The 25249-nt window shown below is 50.0% G+C and overlaps 2 protein-coding genes across 2 annotated transcripts in view; both read left to right on the top strand.

Moving 5' to 3' along the window:
- The window catches only part of nf1a (neurofibromin 1a), a 252393-nt gene that overhangs the window by 41031 nt on the left and 186113 nt on the right, over window positions 1–25249 (top strand). The gene's annotated exons all lie outside the window — the stretch shown is intronic.
- On the top strand, window positions 11649–14528 carry LOC130210503 (gastrula zinc finger protein XlCGF57.1-like). Its single transcript, XM_056440868.1, has one exon. The coding sequence runs from the start codon at window positions 12767–12769 to the stop codon at window positions 14333–14335; it is 1569 nt and encodes a 522-aa protein (XP_056296843.1). The 5' UTR covers window positions 11649–12766; the 3' UTR covers window positions 14336–14528.

The raw sequence follows: 25249 nt of genomic DNA, 5'->3' as shown, positions 1-25249 counted from the left end.
GAGAGAGGGCTCTAGCAGGGGAAGGATAAGGACGGGAAGGAGAGAGGCTGCTCTAGTGGGGAAGGATAAGGACAGAGGGGGGGCTGCTCTGGCAGGTGAAGGATAAGGACAGAGGAGAGAGGCTGCTCTAGCAGAGTGAAGGATAAGGACAGAGGAGAGAGAGGATGCTTTAGCAGAGTGAAGGATAAGGAGAGAGGAGAGAGAGGCTGCTCTAGCAGAGTGAAGGATAAGGACAGAGGAGAGAGGATGCTCTAGCAGTGTGAAGGATAAGGACAGAGGAGAGAGGCTGCTCTAGCAGTGTGAAGGATAAGGACAGAGGAGAGAGAGGCTGCTCTAGCAGAGTGAAGGATAAGGACAGGGGAGGGGAAAATGCTTTAGCAGAGTGAAGGATAAGGAGAGAGGAGAGAGAGGCTGCTCTAGCAGAGTGAAGGATAAGGACAGAGGAGAGAGGATGCTCTAGCAGAGTGAAGGATAAGGACAGAGGAGAGAGGATGCTCTAGCAGAGTGAAGCTGCTCATCAAGGAGGCCAGTTTTGTGGAGTGGCCTTGTCTCCAGACTGGTGAGGGTCAAGGAGGTCGTTGCCGTGGAGACAGAGAGACACTCGGTTCCAGAGAGCTCGCTCCAGAGCTTTGGAGAGAAGGAGGAAGAGAGACCGGTCTGTAGTTCTGCCTCCAGACGGGTCGAGGTGGTTTCTTCAGGTCTGTTGACTCTCCTCCTCCAGAGGGAAACAGCCAGTTGAGAGGGAGCTGTTCATAAGATGGTGAGAGGTCAGGAGGTCAGGAGCAACAGCCTGGAGGATGGGAGACGGGGTCAAGGGGTCAGGTGGTCGGTCAGCGGAGGTCACCAAGCTGAGAACCTGATTGGGAGACAAGGGGGTGAAAGAGGAAAGAGAGGGGGATGAAGAAGTGCTGGTGAGGTGAGAGAAGATGGATGAGTCAAGGAGGAGCGGATGTCGTCCATCTTGTTTGTAAAGTAGTCACAAAGTGGCAGAAGGGTGGAAGGAGGAGGGGCCAGGGGGTGAAGGAGGAGGGGCCAGGGGGGATGAAGGAGGAGGGGGCCCGGGGATGAAGGAGGAGGGGCCAGGGGGATGAAGGAGGAGGGGCCAGGGGGTGAAGGAGGAGGGGCCAGGGGGATGAAGGAGGAGGGGCCAGGGGGATGAAGGAGGAGGGGCCAGGGGGTGAAGGAGGGGAGAAGAGAGAAGAGTTGATGGGTGAGAGAAAGGGAAAACTGCATTGTGTCAGGTGGGGGAAACCCGCTTCTGGCTGCAGAGAGAGAGGAAGAAAAAGGAGAGGAGAGGAGCACGGTCAGACCAACGGGAGAGGAGGAGCACCGGTCAGACCACCACGGAGAGGGAGGGGGGAGCAAACCGAGTCAGACCACCACGGAGAGGGAGGAGCACCCAGTCAGACCACCACGGGGAGGAGAGGAGCAGAGTCAGACCACCACGGGGAGGGGGGAGCACCGAGTCAGACCACCACGGAGGGGGAGGAGCACCAGTCAGACCACCACGGAGGGGAGGGCACCGGGGTCAGACCACCACGGAGAGGAGAGGAGCACCAGTCAGACCACCACGGGAGGAGAGGAGCACCCAGTCAGACCACCAAGGAGAGGGAGGAGCACCGAGTCAGACCACCACGGGGGGAGGGGCACCGAGTCAGACCACCACGGAGGGGAGGGACCGAGTCAGACCACCACGGAGAGGAGGAGCAGAGTCAGACCACCACGGAGGGGGAGGGCACCCAGTCAGACCACCACGGAGAGGAGGGGGAGCACCGGGCAGACCACCACGGAGAGGAGGGGGAGCAGACCACCACGGAGAGGAGAGGAGCAGGGTCAGACCACCACGGGAGGAGGGCACCGAGTCAGACCACCACGGAGAGGGGAGGAGCACCGAGTCAGGCCACCACGGAGAGGGAGGAGCACCAAATCAGACCACCACGGAGAGGGAGGGGGAGCCCCAAAAACCCAGTCAGACCACCACGGAGAGGGAGGAGCACCGAGTCAGACCACCACGGAGAGGAGGGCACCGAGTCAGAAACCCCGGAGAGGAGGGGGGCACCGGTCAGACCACCACGGAGAGGAGGGGGAGCACCAGTCAGACCACCACGGGGAGGGAGGAGCACCGGTCAGGCCACCACGGGGGGAGGGGAGGAGCCCCCCGAGTCAGACCACCAGGAGAGGGGGAGCACCCAGTCAGACCACCAGGGGAGGAGAGGCACCCAGTCAGACCACCACGGAGGAGAGGAGCACCCAGTCAGACCACCACGGAGGGAGGGGCACCGAGTCAGACCACCACGGAGAGAGGAGAGGAGCACCGAAAATGACCACCACGGAGAGAGGAGCACCGAATGGGTGACCACCACGGGAGGGAGAGGAGCAATCAGCCTGTACTCACCACGGAGGAGAGGAGCACCGAACAGACCACCACGGAGAGGAGGAGCACCAGGTCAGACCAACACTGAGAGGAGAGCACGAGTCAGACCACCACGGAGAGGAGAGGAGCACCATCACGGAGAGGAGAGGAGTACCGAGTCAGACCACCAATGGAGAGAGGAGCACCGAGTCAGACCACCACGAGAGGAGAGGAGCACCGAGTCAGACCACGCCGGAGAGGGAGAGCACCGAGTCAGACCACGGAGAGGAGGAGCACCGAAGCCAGACCACCACGGAGAGGAGGAGCACCGAGTCAGACACCACGGAGAGGAGAGGAGCACCCAGTCAGACCACCACACGGAGAGGAGAGGAGCAACGGTCAGACCACCACGAGAGGAGGAGCACCAAAACAGACCACCACGGGAGAGGAGAGGATACTGAGTCAGACCACCACGGAGAGGAGAGGAGCACCCAGTCAGACCACCACGGAGAGGAGAGACAATTTGTGTCAGGCCACTACGGGAGAGGGGAGAGAGCACGAGTCGACCACCACGGAGAGGAGAGGACTGGAGCACCGAGTCTTAAGAGGACAAAGAGAATCAAGAGATGAAGGTGGGAAGAGAGAGAGCGTCCAGGCAGAGTTAGGCTGCATGAGTGAGAAGCAGTCAGTTGAGGGAGAGCAGATAGGACAGAGGAGTTAGGAGGAGGGACAGAGGAACCCCCCGGAGAAGGGCAGAGTCGAAACCCGGGGGGGCCCGGGCAGAAACCCCGGGGAGGAGGGGAGGAGAAAGGGGAGGGGGAAAAAGGGGTCAGAACCCCGGGGGAAAAAAGCCCGGGGAACCCCGGGGGAAAGGAGCACAGTCAAAACGGGGGGGACACCAGTGAAAGGAGGAGGACACATTTTAGAAACAAAAGGGGGCAATGAAACCCCGGGGGGAAAAAGTAGCCCCCGGGGAAAGAGGGAATCGAAACCCCACCCAGGAAACCAGGAGACCAACCAAAAAGGGCCCGGTTTTTTGAACCCCCCGGGGAAAAATTTTTAGAACCAGGAAAAAAATAAAAAAAAAAAAGTAAAAAAAAGGGGAAATAAAAAAAAAACCAAAAAAAAAAAAGGGGCCCGGTTTTTGGAAAAAGGGAGGGGCCCGGTCGGGCCCCAAGGAGGGGCCCAGTTTCCCACCCAAAGGAGCCGATTCCGACCCCCAGGGAGGGGGAACCCCATCCCCGAAACCAGGGAGGAAACCAGTGCCAACCCGGGGGGGGGCCCCCCCCCCCCCAAACCCCCGGGGAAAAGGCCCTCAAACCACGGTTTTTAGCCACCCCCGGGGGGAGCCGACCAGACCACCCGGGAGAGGGGCCCGAGCGCCCCCCGGGGGGAACCCTTTTCCCCAAGGAGAGGAGGGGCACGGGGTCAGCCCCAAGAGGGGTTGGGGAACCAGTCTTTGAGGCAAAAAAAAGGATTTGGCGGGGGGAAGGGGGTTTTTGGCAATTTGGGTTCTTGGGGTTTGGGGGGAAATACCCAAAAGGGCCAAAGAAAACCGGGGAAATTTTTGGGGCTTAATTTGGGGTCGTGACCCAAATGAAAAAGAATAAAAATCATAAAATAAAAATAAAAAAAAAAACAAAAGTTTGAAACCTTTAGCCCCTTTAAGTGGGGGTTTAAAAACCCTTATTTTAGCGGCTTATTCCAGGTTTACCCGTAGGGGCTTCAACCCATAAAACCGGGGAAAGGTTTATTTCGGGTGGGGGTGGGTGATGGTGATGGTTCTAGTCAGGGGTAGTGGGTGATGGTGCTGGCATTCACAGTCAGGCTGGGCGGGTGATGGTGTGGTCCTGGTCAGGGGTGGTGGGTATTGGTGCTGGTCCTAGTCAGGAGTGTGGGTGATGGTGCTGGTCCTGGTCAGGGTGGTGGTGATGATTGCTGGTGGGTGGGTGATGGTGCTGGTCCCTGGTCAGGGGTGGTGGGTGATGGTGCTGGTCCTTGTCAAGAGTGGGCGGGTGATGGTGCTGCTGGTCCTCGTCAGGGGTAGTGGGTGATGGTGCTGGTCAGGGAATTGCGTGGGTGATGGTGCTGGTCCTGGTCAGGGGTCGTGGGTGGGGTGCTAGCGGTCTAGTCAGGAGGTGTGGGTGCTGGTCCTAGTCCAGGGTAGTGGGTGGTGCTGGTCTAGTCAGGGATAGTGGGTGATGGTGCTGGTCTGGTCAGAGGTGTGGCCTGGTCAGGGGTAGTGGTGCTGGTCCTGGTCAGGGAGTGATGGGTGATGGTGCTGGTTCCTGGTCAGGGGTGGTGGGTGATGAGTGGTCCTGAGTCAGGGGGTGGTGGGTGATGGTGCTGGTCTGGTCAGGGGTGAGTGGGTGATGGTGCTGGTCTAGTCAGGACTCGTGGGTGATGGTGCACAGCCTGGTCAGGGTGATGGGTGATGGGTGCTACGGGGTCCTGGTCAGGGGTGGTGGGTGATGGTGCTGGTCAGGGTCGTGGGTGATGGTGCTGGTCCTGGTCAGGGGTGGGTGATGGTGCTGATTCTGAGGTCAGGGGTAGTGGGGTGTGGTCAGGAACAGTGGGTGATGGTTAGCTGGTCAGGGGTGCAGTGGTGATGGGTGTGGGTCCTAGTCAGGGTGGTGGGTGGTGGTGCTGGTCCTAGTCAGGGTAGTGGATGATGGTGCTGGTCAGGGGGTGGGGTGGGTGGTGCTGGTCCTAGTCAGGGGTGGGTGGGTGGGGTCCTAGTCAGGGGTGGTGGGTGCTGCTCTAGTCAGGGGAGTGGTGAGGTCTTCCAATTTTTAGTCAGGGGTAGTGGGTGATGGTGCTGAGGTCCTGGTCGATTAGTGGGTGATGGTGCCAGTTACAAGTCCAGGGGTGGTGGGTGATGGTGCTGGTCCCAGATCAGGAGTTGGTGATGTTTTGGGTGCAGATGAGGTAGTGGGTGATGGTCTGGTCTAGTCGGGGGTGGTGGGTGATGGTGCTGGTCCTGGTCAGGGGTGGTGGGTGATGGTGCTGGTCCTAGTCAGGGGTTGTGGGTGATGGTGCTGGTCCTAGTCAGGGGTAGTGGGTGATGGTGCTGGTCAGGGGTAGTGGGTGATGGTGCTGGTCCTAGTCAGGGGTAGTGGGTGATGGTGCTGGTCCTAGTCAGGGGTAGTGGGTGATGGTGCTGGTCCTAGTCAGGGGTCGTGGGTGATGGTGCTGCTGGTCTGGTCAGGGTCGTGGGTGATGGTGCTGGTCGGGGTGGGTGATGGTGCTGGTCCCGGGGGTGGTGGGTGATGGTGCTGGTCTGGTCAGGGGTGAGTGGGTGATGGTTTGGTCCTGGTCAGGGGTAGTGGGTGATGGCGCTGGTTCTAGTCAGGGGTCGTGGGTGATGGTTGGTCCTGAATGAGGGGTGCGTGGGTGATGGTGTGGTCCTCGTCAGGGGTAGTGGGTGATGGTGCTGGTTCTAGTCAGGGGTAGTGGGTGATGGTGCTGGTCCTGTCAGGAGTGAGTGGTGATGGTGCTGGTCCTAGTGGGGTGGTGATGGTGCTGATTTCAGTCAGGGGTTAGCCAGGTGATTGCTGGTCTAGTCAGGGGTGGTGGTGAGTGGTGGTCCTAGTCAGGGGTGGTGGGTGATGGTGCTGGTCCTAGTCAGGGGTGTGGGTGATGGTGCTGGTCCTAGTCAGGGTGTGGGGTGATGGTGCTGGTCTGATCAGGGGAGTGAGTGGGTGATGGTGCTGGTCCTGGTCAGGGCCAGTGGGTGATGGTGCTGGACAGGGGTAGTGGGGTGATGGTGCTGGTCCTGGTCAGGGGTAGTGGGTGATGGTGCTACTGGTTACTGGTCAGGGGTAGTCGTTGATGGTGCTGGTCCTAGTCAGGGATGGTGGGTGATGGTGCTGGTCCTAGTCCCGGGGGTGGAAGTGGTGCAGGTCCTGGTCAGAGAATTCGTGGGTGATGGTGCTGGTCACGGTGGGTAGGTGGTGGTGATAGTCCCAGGGTAGTGGGTGATGGTGCTGGTCCTGAGTCGGGAGTCAGTGGGTAGGCAGCTGGTTCTAGTCAGGGGTAGTGGGTGATGGTGCTGGTCCTAGTCAGGGTAAGGGAAAGTCACTTGCTGACACAAAAAAACACGTACAATGTTCGCCATACAGGAAAAGTAACCACGATATTGTGTTCAGACAACATACAATCGGCGGGGAGGAATGGGTTACTTTGGGTCAATTGGGTACATGGGGCGTGAAACATATTTAAAAAGAATCGCTAGATGGCATCTTGATTCATTTATTAGTTACTGAGACTGTTAGTGACCATTAGACTGTTGATTTCAATGGGCAATAGAGGTGATTATTATTATTTAATTCATTTTTGGTGTTTTGAGAAAAAAACTTGATATGAAGTATATGAGACACTCTTTGAGATTAGTTGGTTTTCTTTAGCTATCATGCTGCTAACGGAGATTAGTTTCTGAAGGGTCTACGGAACTTGTGCTTGGGTATGTTGTTCAGAGGCATCCATGACCATCTGGGTTCCTAATTTCCAACATTTTGGAGCTTGAAAAAATCGCTAATTGAACATGCTACTATCATGTGAGGTAAATTGGCGCTACGGCCGGCCATGAGATGTATACCCGATATTTTGATTCATTAAACTGTGTCATTTGGCATCGAATGACCATAGTTGTACAGAGTTTCACCTGTTACCCAGAAAAGGTGTCCCAAATCCTGGGTACTTGCATGCCAGTGACAGGTCCTCCCACAGAGATCAGTTGGGTTAGTAGTTCAGGGCGTAAGTGACACTCATTATTTTAAAGAGTTCCTATTTTGTACAGAAAATTAAGTCCTGGGTACTTTTAGTGACACATTTACCTGTTTGCCCAGGAAAGGTGCTAAGTCCTGGGTACTTAGCCTTAATGTGACCATGGTGCATGGTCCTGGTACTGGTGACATTTTACATGAAGAAGTTGTACCCAGGAAGGTGCTTCAATTCCTGGGCCACTTTTATAAATAATGTGACCATGTTCTCCTGGTACTTTTAATTTTACCAGGAAGGTGGTCCCATAAAGGACCAGGGCATCCATGGCTGTCCCCTGGCGTTTCATTTTTCAAACTTTTTGGACGTTTATGCTAAACCGGAAGTTACATGCTAAACCAGTGCCTGGAGGTACCTCTTATGAAGGTCCTGGAAATGGTTCTTTGGTGTGTTAGTCCATACCCTGGAACTCTGTGGTTTCAATTTCAAGCATTTTTGGAGCATGTTGACAAATCCTTCGTGTACATGCTAATCAGTAGCCAAACCTTCTAAAACTTTTTAAAATTGAATATTCTTGAGAATAAAAATACAGGGCCAAGTACCATGGACTCAGACCACTTTCACTGATGTGCACCTAGGAGAATGGCCTTGATCCTGGGTCCAGTTTTCTTGCAAATTGACCATCTTCACTCCGTGGTAGAGGACAAAGTTAAGATAGAATTGGCACATACCTGACGTATACAGATGTAGTCAGAAAATGACACAGTTGAAAACTGAGAACAGGGGTCATTTCACATACACTTTGGGCGGCCAGCAACCCTAGTTGAGGGGATTTCTCCTGTTTATTTCCAGAAAGGTGCCCAAATCCTGGTACATGCATACTAAGTGACCATGGTCCTCCCACAGAGATCGATTGGGTTAGTAGTTCAGGGCATCCAAGTGACACTCCCACATTGTGGTGATTTCTCCTGTTTTGTACCCAGAAGGCAGCCCAACCTGGAGTACATCGCATGCTAAATTGACCATGGTCCTCCCACACAGAGTATCAGGGTTGGAGTAGTAGTTCAGGGCATCAGAGTGGCACTCATTATTGTAAGGGATTTCTCCTGTTTTCAGTACCCAGAAAAGGTGCCCAAATCCTGGGTACTTGCAGACAAAGGGGACCATGGTCCTCCCATACAGAGATTGGAAGGCCAGTTGGAGCAGTAGTTCAGGGCATCAGTGGCTCATTGTTTAAAGGGGATTTCTCCTGTTTTGTACCAGAAAGGGTGTCAAATCTGGGTACTTAGCACTAAGTGTTATGGTCCTCCACACAGAATCAATTCGGAGTCAGTAGTTCAGAACATCAAGTGACACTCACATTATTTTAAGGGATTTCTCCTGTTTTGTACCCAGAAAGGCACTTTAAATCCTGGGTACTTGTATGCTAAATTGACCATGGTCTCCCACATTAAGTAGATCAGTTGGAGTCAGTAGTTCAGGGCATCAAGTGACACTCATCATTATTTTAAGTGAGTTTCTCCTGTTTTGTACTCAGAAAAGGTGTCCCAAATCCTGGGTACTTTGCATGCTAAATTGACTCATGGTCCTCCCACACAGAGATCAGTTGAGCTGTAGTTCAGGCATCATGACGCTCATGAATCCTGTCATCAATCATATCCCATACAAGTATCAGTTTGTGTTAGTAGTTCAGGGCATCAAGTGACACTCATTATTTTAGAGTTTCTCCTGTTTTGTACCCAGAAAAAGGTGCCCAAATCCTGCACTGCATGCGTATAAAATTGACCTATGGTCACTCCCACACAGAGATCAGTTGAGTTATGTAGTTCAGGCATCAAAGTGACACTGGTCATTATTCTTGCTGGGATTTCTCCTGTTTTATACCCAGAAAAGGTGCCCAAATCCTGGGCACGGTAAGCATGGACTATATGTCCCAATAATAGAGAGATCAGTTGGTTATTATTCAGTATCAAGTGACACTGTTATTTTAGGGATTTTCCTGTTTTGAAACACCTGTAGTACAGCCGCCCAAATCAAAAGTAGACAAACAATTGACCCATGGTCCCACACACAGAGATCAGTTGGAGTTATTAGTTCAGGGACATCAAGTGACACTGGTTATTGTAAGGGATTTCTATTTCACAGTACCCAGAAAAGGTGCCCAATCCTGGGCACATGCATCTAAAAGTGACCATCTTCCACCCATACAAAGGGACTCTACATACTTTGGCGTGTAGTCAATGCGTCCCCTAGTCAAATCCCTCTCAAAGATCCAGGGAGGATTGGGGACAGTGACTGTCACCAGCACACACCTTCAAGGGCGACAACCAACCAACTGGTGACTTACTGGGTGGAAGTGTGAGTCATAGGAGTCAGATTCAGGAGATTGAGGGGACAGTGATTGTCCGCAGGCACCAGCACATTCCTCCATGCTCGCAAAGGCCCAACAGTGAGTGACTTTACTTGGCAAATGTGAAACAAGAGTCAGGGAGGACTAAAGACCAGGGAGAGTTGGGTCAAAGGAGTGAAGATCAAAGGGGGGTCAAAGGCAAAATGCAATTGGCGGGTTTTGTCAGGCCTCTGGAGCTTACTCCTGACCTGACCCAATGTTACATCCATCCGTTACTGCGGACCCCCAAACTTAAGCACTGCCCTGAGTTAAAAACCATTCGCCCAATTTTGCACGGTGCACATGCGTTGGTGGTATAAACAATTTTTTTTCCTATACTGCCCCAGTGGTATAAACAATTTTTTTTCGTTTAGCCTACCAGGGGTCCAACGAAATATAGGGTTATACTCGGGGATGGTTTTAACTGTGGGTGCAGGTGGAGCCGGAGCTAAGTGGGTGGGCAGGTCAATGGGTAAACTCAGAAACTCCATTACTATCCAATGCAATCCAATAATCACAATCCTCCCTGAACCAACTCTGCCACGTGAGCAAGGTCATGAGTGTCCTGGAGGCCCCAGACCATCCGTATTTGTTTGCCTTGCCTGTCCCCCGTGACTCAATGTCCCCAATCCCCAATCCTGGTCATGTAACACGCATCGTCACTCCTGGCCTGCCTTGCATGTGATGTAGCGCCCAGGACCCCTCACTGTCCTCACCCTCCTGGTTCTGAGAGGGACTTGACCTGTTTCGCTACAATGCACTGTGCATAGTCACCCTCCTGATGATGGTCCTTGACCGCCTTAGTAAAAGTGTGTCATTTGGATGAATACACCTGTATGGGCCGTGGGAATGTATGCTGACGACCTGATGCCTCTCTGGTGGCGAACTGTCATGTGTCATGGCGGCGATTGGATCACATTTCTAATGCATTGTATTTGGCCAATGTTATCAGCACTCTGCACCTCTGCACTCAAGGTCAGAATCAGAACTAGAGTATTTTTTTCCAGAGGTCATATGGGAAGGGCACCGCACTGTGAGCCTGAGGTGTGTTTGGATTTTAGCACCTCAAAAAGGGCTCCAAAGATTCAGATTCAGCAGGAAGTTCTCTTGACCCCCGGACCTGACCTCACCTATGCCCCTGACCCCTGGTGTCCCCGGCTGGGTAAGATGGTGATGGTGCTGGTCCCTGGTCATAGGGGTAGGTGATAAAAGGTGCCCCATGGTGTGGTCCTAGTCAGGGTAGTATGATGATGGTGCTCATCTAGTTGTAAGAGGCAGTGGTGCTGGTCCCAATAGGGGTAGTGGTCCTAGTCAGGGTCCTAGTCAGGTGGGGGTGATGGTGCTGGTCCTAGTCAGGGGTGATGGTGCTGGGTCTCTAGTTGGGGTAGTGGGTGGCTGCATGGTTGGTGGTCCCTAGCTTGTCAGGTGTAGTGGGTGTGATGGTGTGCTGGTCCTGGTCTCATTGGGGTCGATGGGGTGATGAATTGAAAGGGTCCCAGTCAGGGGCTGGGATTAGGTGGGGTGATGGTGCCTGCTTTTCTGGTCTAGTCAGGGGTCGTGGAGTGATGGTGCAGTTAGTCAGGGGTCAGGTGATGATGGTGCTGGTCCTAGCTGGGAGTAGTGGGTGATGGTGCTGGTCCTAGTCAGGGGTAGTGGGTGATGGTGCTGGTCAGGGGTAGTGGGTGATGGTGCTGGTCCTAGTCAGGGGTAGTGGGTGATGGTGCTGGTCCTAGTCAGGGGTCGTGGGTGATGGTGCTGGTCCCTGAGTCGGTGGTGGGTGATGGTGCTGGTCTAGTCAGAGGGGTAGGAAGTGGGTTGTGGGTGATGGTGCTGGTCCTAGTCAGGGGTAGTGGGTGATGGTGCTGGTCCTAGTCAGGGGTAGTGGGTGATGGCGCTGGTCCTAGTCAGGGGTAGTGGGTGATGGTGCTGGTCCTAGTCAGGGGTCGTGGGTGATGGTGCTGGTCCTAGTCAGGGGTAGTGGGTGATGGTGCTGGTCAGGGGTCGTGGGTGATGGTGCTGGTCCTAGTCAGGGGTAGTGGGTGATGGTGCTGGTCCTAGTCAGGGGTAGTGGGTGATGGTGCTGGTCCTAGTCAGGGGTAGTGGGTGATGGTGCTGGTCCTAGTCAGGGGTAGTGGGTGATGGTGCTGGTCCTAGTCAGGGGTAGTGGGTGATGGTGCTGGTCCTAGTCAGGGGTGGTGGGTGATGGTGCTGGTCCTAGTCCCGTGATAGGTTTGCCCATGTAGCTGAGCAGCAGGGAAACTCTCCTCCCCCCCTTGTGGTGATGAGTCCAAAGGAAGGAGATGAATGTCGTTGGTGACGTGAAGGAGAGACGTCTCCGAGACACTGGATCCAACGCGTCAACCATGACCAGACATTTCTTTAGCCGCGTCTTCGGTCAACTCTTAAAAACTGGTTGGGCCTTCCTTACCTGAGGGATGTCTGTGCCTTGGGCCGGATTGGGAAGGGTTGTTTGGGAGTTGTTCCTGATCCGATGTGAGGTCAAAGGTCAGGGATGTCTATGTACAGATTGTAAAGCACTGAGACAAATGTGTAACTTGTGAAAATGGGCTATACAAATAAACTGAATTGAATTGCAAGCGGTATCCTGTTGTTGGGGCATTACGTCTGAGAGTACCTGTTTCTTGCATAATCGGGCGTAAACGTGATCAAGCGGTTCTATGGAGCAGTCGGCTTCAGATGACCAGCAGGATTCTGCATCTGATTCGGATGAAGTTTGGGTTTTGGCGATCTCTGTTTGCCAACGGGAGCAAGCTGTTGCACCTGAAGGCGTGGCCTATTCCACCTTCCAGCGGTCCGGCTGTGGGGTCGTCTGGACCTCTGTTAGTGGGACGCTGCCTAGGTCCTTTGTTAATTGTCTTAAGTTGTTTGCGGTGTCGCGGCCCATCGTCTGTGACCTCTTCCTGCCCTCCTAACCAGCCGTCACGGGTTAAACCAAATAATTATACTGTCCAAATAAAGTTTATCTCGTCAAAAGATCGCTGCCTTCGGAGCGCACTTGCCTTCACGTGTTTTTAAACCGGGTCTCCATGGCAACGGGGTGCTACACCTTCACTGTACGACACCTCAGAGGTACATGTAGTCATCTTAGATCTTGACTTATTGTTTCTGAGACGTATGAATGTGTTTTTTTATTCTCCACAGACGTCCAGCAGCTGTTGGTGGTTCAAGAGGTTCCCCCTGGGCCACCGGTCTGGAGCTCCATTCTGGACCAGGAGGACCTAGAGATCCACATTAAAGAGGAAGAGGAGGACCCAGAGGACCAGGAGGACCCAGAGTCCCCCCACATGAAAGAGGACCCAGAGCCCCCTCACATTAATGAGGAACAGGAGGACCTAGAGTCCCCCCACATGAAAGAGGACCAGGAGGACCCAGAGTCCCCCCACATGAAAGAGGACCCAGAGCCCCCTCACATTAATGAGGAACAGGAGGACCCAGAGTCCCCCCACATGAAGGAGGACCAGGAGGACCCAGAGTCCCCCCACATGAAAGAGGACCCAGAGCCCCCTCACATTAATGAGGAACAGGAGGACCAGGAGGACCCAGAGTCCCCTCAAATTAAAGAGGACCAGGAGGACCCAGAGTCCCCCCACATGAAAGAGGACCAGGAGGACCCAGAGCTTTCAGACATTAAAGAGGAGCAGGAGGACCTCTACATCAGTCCTGATGGGGAGCAGCTTCCAGGGCTGCAGGAGGCTGAACACATGGAAACAGAAGCTGATGGAGCAGATTGTGGAGGACCAGAGACCGACGACAGTAGAGAGTGGGATGAGCCTCAGTCGGATGAGAACCCTCTGCTCCTCGCAGGAGGACCTGTAGGTGACTGTAGTCCTGGAGATACACCGACTGGCTCGCCTGAGTGTGCTGCACGCTTTGACCACCAGGGGCATCCGGAGGAACCCAGCAGCTCCAGAACGGGAGAGAAACTCTTTCAATGCTCCGTGTGCGACAAAAGATTTGGATTCAACTGTCGCCTGAAGAGACACATGGTCCGCCACACGGGGGTGAAGCCGTTCAGCTGTTCTCTTTGCAGCAAGACGTTCTCTCAAAGGGGAAACCTGAACAAACACATGCTCTGCCACACGGGAGAGAAACCGTTCAGCTGCTCCGTCTGTGGGAAAACGTTCCCGCAGAAGAGAAACCTGAACATTCACATGCTCGTCCACACGGGGGAGAAACAATTCTGTTGTTCAGTTTGTGGTCAAACGTTTTCACTGAAGGAGAACCTGAGCGCTCACATGAACGTCCACACCGGAGAGAAACCGTTTCACTGCTCCGTGTGCGACAAGACATTCGAGTTCCAGTGTTTCTTCAAAAGACACATGAGCGGCCACACGGGAGTGAAGCCGTTCAGCTGTTCTCTTTGCAGCAAGACGTTCTCTCAAAGGGGAAACCTGAACAAACACATGCTCTGCCACACGGGAGAGAAACCGTTCAGCTGCTCCGTCTGTGGGAAAACGTTCCCGCAGAAGAGAAACCTGAACATTCACATGCTCGTCCACACGGGGGAGAAACGATTCAGCTGCTCCGTCTGCGGGAAACCGTTCGCCCACAAGGGAACGCTGAACTACCACATGGTCGTCCACACGAGGGAGAAACCGTTCAGCTGCTCCCTGTGCGGCAAAACGTTTACACAGAAGGGACACCTGAACAACCACATGACTGTCCACACGGGAGAGAAGCCGTTCACGTGTTTAGTCTGCGGTAAAACATTCGCCCGGAGCGGCAGCCTGAACAACCACATGGTCGGCCACACCGGAGAAAAACCCTTCAGCTGTTCGGTTTGCGGTAAATCGTTCACGCGGAAGCAGCGAATGAAAAAACATTTAATTCTCCACACCAGAGAAACTAATTAGTCACGTCGGCTCAGCGAGTTCCTCTCGTCTCGGTCAGAACCGGCCGGTCCAGACTCCACATGAGTTCCTTCAGCTCAGGAGACGCTGCACATAGATTACAAGCACCTGTAGTTTGTTCCTCTGTATTGTCTTGTGTTGCATGTGTGATGTATCGTCATGTTTATGTGAATTAAAATAGTTTTAAACAGTCAAAGTATGTCATGTCCTCACTGGTTTGAGCTGAACTATCATCGTTGATGAACAGAGGGAATAATTCACCTTCTTTCTCTTCAGTTTAAACTCATTACTTCCTGGATTTAGTTTTACTGTAGAAACTGCAGAATCACTGAACTGAGGATGTAATTGTGGTTAATCATCCTCTACTGAGCTCATCTCTTTGACATGGAGGGATCTGTCCTTTGTTTTAGGACGTGAATATGTTACCTTGAAGGAAAACTCTTTACCCTACAGTCTAATTCACCCAGCGATCAGTTGACATTGGGGGGGCGTCCACGTTTAAGAACCCTGAACGGGGGAGGAGGAGCCTGAACGGGGGAGGAGGAGCCTGAACGAGGGAGCAAGTCCACCTCTCTGCCCCATCCGACTCCATGTTATTGTTGAAGCAACATTTTGTGTCTTGAAAGAAACGAGAGCTCTTAGTGACCTGAGATGAAGAGGTCACATCTAAACCCAAACATACATTAAGGACACGTAGACGATCACAGAAGCTTTGACCCTCTCATCATGACGACACTTTGGGATCAGAGTTCTGGTTTCATGTGAAAATTCCACATTTCGACAGGTTATTTTTCATGAGAACCCAGCTTCCTCTCCACGACACAGCTGCTTCAAATGAGCTAATCAGAGCAGCTCTAGAAACACAGCCCTGTCACCATGGCAACCAGTGATACACATGCAGGCTGTGTGTGTGTGCAGTTTGACAGAAACAAAGACACACAGATTCTCATTTATAGTACAGAGTGGGGTCATCGGAGCAGAGGAGATGGAGAAATGTGGGTGTGTCTCTGTCACTGATACACACAGAGGAATGAAGGGAGCCAGGCAAAGAAGGAAGATGAAGGAAGAAAGGAAGCCAGTCAAGGAGCCAATAAAGGAATGAAAGGAGGCAGGGAAGATAAGGTAACATATTCCTTTATTAATCCCTCAATGGGGAAATTTCAGGATCACAACCGGTGTACTGTTAAGAAGTAGGAAAATACAAAATACAGAGGAATAAAAATATATAGAAACACGGTATTGATTAAAGGGAATTGAACAGTCAGCAGATTATATGGTTTCGGTGATAAAGCGATCGAGTGTTTTAGTGTGTAGTGGTCTACTCTAGGGCTGCAACAACGAATCGATAAAATCGATAAAAATCGATTATTAAAATAGTTGGCAAGGAATTTCATTATCGATTCGTTGTGTCGCGCGATTATTACGGCGCTCAATAAGTCACGGAGTATAAACAAAGTTGAGTTGAGCGCAGAGCGGCGCTGGAGAAACAAGAGCGGAGCGGAGGTTGAGGAGAGAGCATAACGCTGCGTTGTTAGAGCCAATCAGCGCTGAGCTGCTCCTCTGTTGATGAATCTAATTGGCTGCTGCTGCTCACGTGGCGCTGGATGCGGAAGTCCTTCACGTAGTCGGAGACATTCACGGAGCTGAGTGCGCCTCCGGGTGACGTCATGACCCCAGACACCAGGGCGCTACATGTCACGACGTGTGTGGCATTTCCACAAGAGCATAACGTAGAAAACGTGGTAATTTATTCCGTGGCGGATAGCGGAAAATATTTTTCCACGGAGAAAGGCAACAGAGATAAGCCACGCCCCCACTCGCTCTGTGCGCTGCGCGTGCAGACAGCATTTAACGGAGCGGAGCAGCGTGCGCTCTGATCGCTCTTTTAATGAAGTATCGATTCTAAAAATATGCTCAATCACATCGTTTTTAACGTACGGGTACTTTGTTACATCGCTACACCGTGCAGCGTGACAGCAGCAGATGTCGCGGACTAACATTCAAGCTAACCTAACTTCCCAAACGCTGTGGACATCTGAACGCTGATTGGCGAGGGCGACCGCGTCTCATCAAAGATATTCTATTGTGAAGGCACCACCACATTTGTTTCCGCGTCTCACTGCAATCTCAACGGCAGCGGGCCAGGTGAACAAAATAATAAATCGGAACGCGTCTCTGGTATTGTTCAGGGGCGGGCCATGGGGACCACTGCTCAGGAGAGGAGAGCTGTCTGTTTGTGACGGTTCATCACCATGGTGACCAGTGAATAGGTTCATCACCATGGTGACCAGTGAACAGGTTCATCACCATGGTGACCAGTGAACAGGTTCATCACCAGTGGATCTCCAGGATCTTTCCATGACTTTAAACCAAATTTCCATGATTAAACATTTTGTGAAAACTCTGTCTATACGTGACAAAGTGAGAAGATGTAGTATTTAAAATAACAATGAGAATTCCAAAGCATACCGTATATATACCGTGTAAATTAATATTTGAATAAAACAAATTTGCATTACTTTTCCAAATATTTTGGGATTTTATTTTGTTCAATTACTTTTCTAGGCCTGCTAATAGCCATTTAAAAATGCCATGACTTTTCCAGGTTTTCCATGACCGTACGGACCCTGTTTTGAATAAAGGGTTGAAAATTTAAGTTTTTGTTTTTTTATCCGATTAATCGATAAAATAATCAACCGATTAATCGATTATCAAAATAATCGTTAGTTGCAGCCCTAGTCTACTCAGTGTGTAGTGTGTTGTGGTCTACTCAGTGTGTAGTGGTCTAGTGTGTAGTGGTCTACTCAGTGTGTAGTGGTCTCCTCAGTGTGTAGTGGTCTCCTCAGTGTGTAGTGTGTAGTGGTCTACTCAGTGTGTAGTGGTCTACTCAGTGTGTAGTGTGTAGTGGTCTCCTCAGTGTGTAGTGGTCTCCTCAGTGTGTAGTGTGTAGTAGTCTACTCAGTGTGTAGTTGTCTAGTGTGTAGTGGTCTCCTCGGTGTGTGGTGGTCTCCTCAGTGTGTAGTGTGTAGTAGTCTACTCAGTGTGTAGTGGTCTAGTGTGTAGTGGTCTCCTCAGTGTGTAGTGGTCTACTCAGTGTGTAGTGTGTAGTGGTCTACTCAGTGTGTAGTGGTCTACTCAGTGTGTAGTGGTCTAGTGTGTAGTGGTCTCCTCAGTGTGTAGTGGTCTACTCAGTGTGTAGTGTGGGCCTGCCTGTAGTGGTCTACTCGGTGTGTAGTGGTCTAGTCTGTAGTGGTCTACTCAGTCTGTAGTGGTCTACTCAGTGTGAGTGGTCTCCTCAGTGTGTAGTGGTCTAGTGTGTAGTGGTCTACTCAGTGTGTAGTGGTCTCCTCAGTGTGTAGTGGTCTAGTGTGTAGTGGTCTCCTCAGTGTGTAGTGGTCTAGTGTGTAGTGGTCTCCTCAGTGTGTAGTGGTCTACTCAGTGTGTAGTGGTCTACTCAGTGTGTAGTGGTCTCCTCAGTGTGTAGTGGTCTACTCAGTGTGTAGTGGTCTCCTCAGTGTGTAGTGGTCTAGTGTGTAGTGGTCTACTCAGTGTGTAGTGGTCTACTCAGTGTGTAGTGGTCTCCTCAGTGTGTAGTGGTCTACTCAGTGTGTAGTGGTCTACTCAGTGTGTAGTGGTCTCCTCAGTGTGTAGTGGTCTACTCAGTGTGTAGTGTGTAGTAGTCTACTCAGTGTGTAGTGGTCTACTCAGTGTGTAGTGGTCTCCTCAGTGTGTAGCGGTCTACTCAGTGTGTAGTGTGTAGTGGTCTACTCAGTTGATGTGGAGGCCGTTCCGCTGGCACCGTCCCAAAAAGTCCCGGTTCGGTTCTCTGTGCTCCGTCATCATCGGCGGAGATGAAGCCGACGAGTTCAGAGCCGTCAGAGAACTTTTGCAAGTAGACGTTATCGGCGTTATGTTGGAAGTCCGTGGTGTAGATGGAAAGAAAGGAAGCCAAGGAAGGAAAGGAAGCCAGGCAAGAAGCCAAGGAAGGAAGGCAAGTTCCTGGCATACATCCGTCAAGTCAAACAGCTCGTCGTGGTCGAGTCGTGTTTGAGTTGCACACAGAGCTGAAGGAGGAGCAGTCGTTTCCTCTGCAGTGAAGTGGAACGATACAAACTATATGAAGAGAAATAACGCAAACATTATCGGCGAGAGCCGTATTTATTTCTGATACTCTCATAAATTCACGTGACATTTCTCCCCGAGACCAGAACATCGCGCTGCGCTCCACGACTAGTTGGTTTCCCTCGTGTGGCCGAGCAGATGTCGTTTCATGTTTTGCTTCTGAGGAAACGTTTTCCCACAGACGGAGCAGCCAAACGGTTTCTCCCCCTTGTGGACATTCATGTGATAGTTCAGGTGTCCCTTTTGAGCAAATGTTTTCCTGCACAGGGAGCAGCGGAAGGGTCTCTCCTCCGTGTGGACCACCACGTGTTTGTTCAGGACTCCAGCGAGCGCGAATGTTTTCCCACAGACGGAGCAGCCGAAGGGTTTCTCCTCGGCGTGGCCTGTAGCGTGGCGCTTCAGCGTCTGCTTGGATGAGAGTTGTTTACTACAAACTGAACAGGCGTTTCTCCCCCGTGTGGCGGATCATGTGTCTCTTCAGTTCACTCTGGAATCCAAAGCGTTTGTCGCACACGGAGCAGTGAAACGGTTTCTCTCCGGTGTGGACGTTCATGTGAGCGCTCAGGTTCTTCTTCAGTGAAAACGTTTTACCACAAACTGAACAACAGAATTGTTTCTCCCCCGTGTGGCGGACCATGTGTCTCTTCAGGCGACAGTTGAATCCAAATCTTTTATGCTTTACGGAGCATTGAAAGAGTTTCTCTCCCATTCTGGAGCTGCTGGGTTCCTCCGGATGCCCCTGGTGGTCAAAGCGTGCAGCACACTCAGGCGAGCCGGTCGATGCATCTCCAGGACTACAGTCACCTACAGGTCCTCCTGCGAGGAGCAGAGGGTTCTCATCCGACTGAGGCTCCTCCCACTCTCTACTGTCGTCGGTCTCTGGTTCAGACAAGTCGTCGGGCTCGTCAGGATCTGGTTCTGGGTCTCTTTCTGGATCTGACTTCCTGTCTGGTTCTGGTCCTCCACAATCAAGTTCAGCCTCCTGCAGCCCTGGAAGCTGCTCCCCATCAGGACTGATGCAGAGGTCCTCCTCTTCCTCTTTAATGTGGGGGGGCTCTGGGCCCTCCTCTTCCTCTTTAATGTGGGGGGGCTCCGGTTCCTCCCCTTCCTCTTTAATGTGGGGGGGCTCCGGGTCCTCCTCTTCCTCTTTAATGTGGGGGGGCTCTGGTTCCTCCTCTTCCTCTTTAATGTGGGGGGGCTCCGGGTCCTCATCTTCCTCTTTAATATGGGGGGGCTCCGGGTCCCCCTGGTCCAGACTGGAGCTCCAGACCGGCGGCTCAGGGGGAACCTCTTGGACCAGCAGCTGCTGGACGTCTGGAGGATATAAAACACATTCATACGTCTCAGAATCTCACATTAAACTCTTTGTTACTCAAGAGGTTCATAAACGAGAAACCAGTGAATTAGTCAGAATGAGAGAAACATGACTTCCACTTATCAACCTGCTGCTGTCAAGTGTTTTTATGAAATAAAGAACATGAGAATAAAGCCTTGACTGCAGAGGAGGAGGAGCCTCCATCAGGGAGATCCTCAAGGAGCCGGACGGAATCAAAGAGTCACGAGTCAAGAGGATACACGTCCCTCTGAGTGGAGAACAGTACGAACAACGAGATCGCACTTCTTTTTGAAAGTTTTTAATATTGATATACAGCCTGGCGGAACAGTACAATAGAGGAAAAATATTTTAAATAAAATGTATATACATAATTTGATGTTCGTGATATTATTTTTATTTATTTTTTCTAATTTATCAGTAGTTCACATTTGTCTTTTATTAATATTTTTACTATGACTTTCTTTTTCTTTTGGTTTTCTTTTCTTTTTCCTATTCTGGTTTTATGTTGTTGTTGCTTGTACGACATTTTATGTTTTCATCCATATGTGTGTGTACTGTGTGTGCCTGTAGTAGTAGTTGGTAGAGGGGGGGGGGGGTGAAAGGGTTAGGGGAGGGGCTAAAGGGTTAGGGGCGGGGCCGTCCAACTCCTCATCTCAGAGGAGCCTACAGACCTCGGTCTTTGGACGGTCCTCCATTCGTAAAAAACAATTCTGTTGTTAATGTCTGCCAGTATGTACACGTTATGTATGTACTTATGGAAAATACATTATTTACTGAATTTTTTTTTAACAAAATGCACCGACGACGATCGAAGTAACAGGACAACAAGTACCTCTGAGATGTATCCTAGCAACAGGACAACAAGTACAGGACAACAAGTACCTCTGAGATGTATCCTAGTAACAGGACAACAAGTACCTCTGAGATGTATCCTAGTAACAGGTCAAGTACCTCTGAGATGTATCCTAGCAAAAGGACAAGTTCCTCTGAGATGTATCCTAGTAACAGGTCAAGTACCTCTGAGATGTATCCTAGTAACAGGTCAAGTACCTCTGAGATGTATCCTAGTAACAGGACAACAAGTTCCTCTGAGATGTATCCTAGTAACAGGACAAGTACCTCTGAGATGTATCCTAGTAACAGGACAAGTACCTCTGAGATGTATCCTAGTAACAGGACAAGTACCTCTGAGATGTATCCTAGCAACAGGACAACAAGTACCTCTGAGATGTATCCTAGTAACAGGACAACAAGTACCTCTGAGATGTATCCTAGTAACAGGACAACAAGTACCTCTGAGATGTATCCTAGTAACAGGACAAGTACCTCTGAGATGTATCCTAGTAACAGGACAACAAGTACCTCTGAGATGTATCCTAGTAACAGGACAACAAGCACCTCTGAGATGTATTCTAGTAACAGGTCAAGTACCTCTGAGATGTATCCTAGTAACAGGACAAGTACCTCTGAGATGTATCCTAGTAACAGGACAACAAGTTCCTCTGAGATATATCCTAGTAACAGGACAACAAGTACCTCTGAGATGTATCCTAGTAACAGGACAAGTACCTCTGAGATGTATCCTAGTAACAGGTCAACAAGTACCTCTGAGATGTATCCTAGTAACAGGTCAAGTACCTCTGAGATGTATCCTAGTAACAGGTCAAGTACCTCTGAGATGTATCCTAGTAACAGGACAAGTACCTCTGAGATGTATGCTAGTAACAGGACAACAAGTACCTCTGAGATGTATCCTAGTAACAGGACAACAAGTACCTCTGAGATGTATCCTAGTAACAGGACAAGTACCTCTGAGATGTATCCTAGTAACAGGACAACAAGTTCCTCTGAGATGTATCCTAGCAACAGGACAACAAGTACCTCTGAGATGTATCCTAGTAACAGGACAACAAGTTCCTCTGAGATGTATCCTAGTAACAGGTCAAGTACCTCTGAGATGTATCCTAGTAACAGGTCAAGTACCTCTGAGATGTATCCTAGTAACAGGACAAGTACCTCTGAGATGTATCCTAGTAACAGGACAACAAGTTCCTCTGAGATGTATCCTAGCAACAGGACAACAAGTACCTCTGAGATGTATCCTAGTAACAGGACAACAAGTTCCTCTGAGATGTATCCTAGTAACAGGACAACAAGTACCTCTGAGATGTATCCTAGTAACAGGACAACAAGTACCTCTGAGATGTATCCTAGTAACAGGACAAGTACCTCTGAGATGTATCCTAGTAACAGGACAACAAGTTCCTCTGAGATGTATCCTAGCAACAGGACAACAAGTACCTCTGAGATGTATCCTAGCAACAGGACAACAAGTACCTCTGAGATGTATCCTAGTAACAGGTCAAGTTCCTCTGAGATGTATCCTAGTAACAGGTCAAGTTCCTCTGAGATGTATCCTAGTAACAGGTCAAGTACCTCTGAGATGTATCCTAGCAACAGGACAACAAGTACCTCTGAGATGTATCCTAGCAACAGGACAACAAGTACCTCTGAGATGTATCCTAGTAACAGGACAACAAGTACCTCTGAGATGTATCCTAGCAAAAGGACAAGTTCCTCTGAGATGTATCCTAGTAACAGGTCAAGTACCTCTGAGATGTATCCTAGTAACAGGACAAGTACCTCTGAGATGTATCCTAGTAACAGGACAAGTACCTCTGAGATGTATCCTAGCAACAGGACAACAAGTACCTCTGAGATGTATCCTAGTAACAGGACAACAAGTACCTCTGAGATGTATCCTAGTAACAGGACAAGTACCTCTGAGATGTATCCTAGTAACAGGACAACAAGTACCTCTGAGATGTATCCTAGTAACAGGTCAAGTTCCTCTGAGATGTATCCTAGTAACAGGACAAGTACCTCTGAGATGTATCCTAGTAACAGGACAACAAGCACCTCTGAGATGTATTCTAGTAACAGGTCAAGTACGTCTGAGATGTATCCTAGTAACAGGACAAGTACCTCTGAGATGTATCCTAGTAACAGGACAAGTACCTCTGAGATGTATCCTAGTAACAGGTCAACAAGTTCCTCTGAGATATATCCTAGTAACAGGACAACAAGTACCTCTGAGATGTATCCTAGTAACAGGACAAGTACCTCTGAGATGTATCCTAGTAACAGGTCAACAAGTACCTCTGAGATGTATCCTAGTAACAGGTCAAGTACCTCTGAGATGTATCCTAGTAACAGGTCAAGTACCTCTGAGATGTATCCTAGTAACAGGACAAGTACCTCTGAGATGTATGCTAGTAACAGGACAACAAGTACCTCTGAGATGTATCCTAGTAACAGGACAACAAGTTCCTCTGAGATGTATCCTAGCAACAGGACAACAAGTACCTCTGAGATGTATCCTAGTAACAGGACAACAAGTTCCTCTGAGATGTATCCTAGTAACAGGTCAAGTACCTCTGAGATGTATCCTAGTAACAGGTCAAGTACCTCTGAGATGTATCCTAGTAACAGGACAAGTACCTCTGAGATGTATCCTAGCAACAGGACAACAAGTTCCTCTGAGATGTATCCTAGTAACAGGACAACAAGTTCCTCTGAGATGTATCCTAGTAACAGGACAACAAGTACCTCTGAGATGTATCCTAGTAACAGGACAACAAGTACCTCTGAGATGTATCCTAGTAACAGGACAAGTACCTCTGAGATGTATCCTAGCAACAGGACAACAAGTACCTCTGAGATGTATCCTAGTAACAGGACAAGTACCTCTGAGATGTATCCTAGTAACAGGACAACAAGTTCCTCTGAGATGTATCCTAGCAACAGGACAACAAGTACCTCTGAGATGTATCCTAGCAACAGGACAACAAGTACCTCTGAGATGTATCCTAGCAACAGGACAACAAGTACCTCTGAGATGTATCCTAGTAACAGGACAACAAGTACCTCTGAGATGTATCCTAGTAACAGGACAACAAGCACCTCTGAGATGTATTCTAGTAACAGGTCAAGTACCTCTGAGATGTATCCTAGTAACAGGTCAAGTACCTCTGAGATGTATCCTAGTAACAGGTCAAGTACCTCTGAGATGTATCCTAGTAACAGGACAAGTACCTCTGAGATGTATCCTAGTAACAGGACAACAAGTACCTCTGAGATGTATCCTAGTAACAGGACAACAAGTACCTCTGAGATCAGGGCTCCAGACTGCGACCAAATGGTCGCATTTTGCGCCTAAAATTAGACACAGTGCGAGTAAATTTGTCATCAACTCGCGCATGCGCGACCAGTAAATTAGCAGATTTCTTTTTTTTGTTATTAAATATTTTTGTTGTTTACAAACTTGTTCTACACTTCAGCCCACTATAGTTAGCGGTAATGCCTGAATGACTGGTTTGCTGACCGACATTAACTCCAGAAGAAGAAGAAAGGAGACGAAAACCGAAGAAGAAGAAGGCTGGCCTGTGTGTGAGAGGGGGGGGGGGGGCTAATGTGTGAAAAGAGGCGCACCGCAGCGGAGGGCCGCAGAGTGAGAGGTCCACGAGGGGATCCTCACCACCGAGCGGCGTCCCGTCCCCCGAGTTGAATCTCTGGGTCAACTCAGCCGACTCTCACATGTCTGAGCCCCTATAGACTGATGTTCACGGTAAACGCATTCGATCTGGAGCGCGCAAGGGTTTTGATAACGTTAGCGGAAGGATTTAAGTGACAACATCCGGTTTTGCAAAGTTAGCGGAAAGAACCACGTGAAACAACATCCGTTTATCAAAATAAGATGTCGACAAATCATACACTAACATATAAAAGTAAACAATGAACTGATGTTGTATCTTTATAGATAGTTTCTGAGATTTAGCTTAAATTATGCTAACATTAAAAATGTTTACTGTACCAAGGAAGAGTTTATAAAAATTAGTCAGTCTTTTGTATGTTAAGAAAAGTCCTGTATATAGATTTCCCCAAGAGTTCCAGGAAATGAATGATGCAGATGTGTTCCATACATATCTGAAATCCTAATAGCAATCAAACAATTTTAATGTATCAATTAGGACATTTTTCAAAGTAAAAGTTCTAAATGTTTAAAGAAATCAGTAATTTCTTTAATGTTTGAGTTGCTTTATATATATATCCTCATAGTCCTAGGCAATAATGCTACACAATAAATAGAATGCTTCAATCAACACCGTGATCGGTGATTGGTATTATCGGATCGGCAGATACTGATTTCAGTGATCGGTGATCGGTATTATCGGTGATCGGCAGATACTGATTTCAGTGATCGGTGATCGGCACCAGAAACCTGATCGGTGCATCTCTAGAAACCAACAAATGTTTTGATTGGCCACATCGAAGTGCAACATGCACATGCTCAAGGTATGTTTTCTTAAAATATGTTTAAACTCAATACAGTAACTTCTGAAGAGTTCTCTGTTGTGAATGTTTGCAGTTCATGAAGGCAAACAGGCATAAGATTGTAT

Source organism: Pseudoliparis swirei, chromosome 20, assembly GCF_029220125.1.
Source record: "Pseudoliparis swirei isolate HS2019 ecotype Mariana Trench chromosome 20, NWPU_hadal_v1, whole genome shotgun sequence".
Lineage (NCBI taxonomy): Eukaryota > Metazoa > Chordata > Actinopteri > Perciformes > Liparidae > Pseudoliparis > Pseudoliparis swirei.
This window is presented reverse-complemented; position numbering and strand designations above follow the sequence as displayed.

What these genes read in the sequence shown, in the direction of transcription:
- LOC130210503 (XM_056440868.1), top strand. Translation starts at nt 12,767, where the DNA reads ATGAAAGAGGACCCAGAGCCCCCTCACATTAATGAGGAACAGGAGGAC.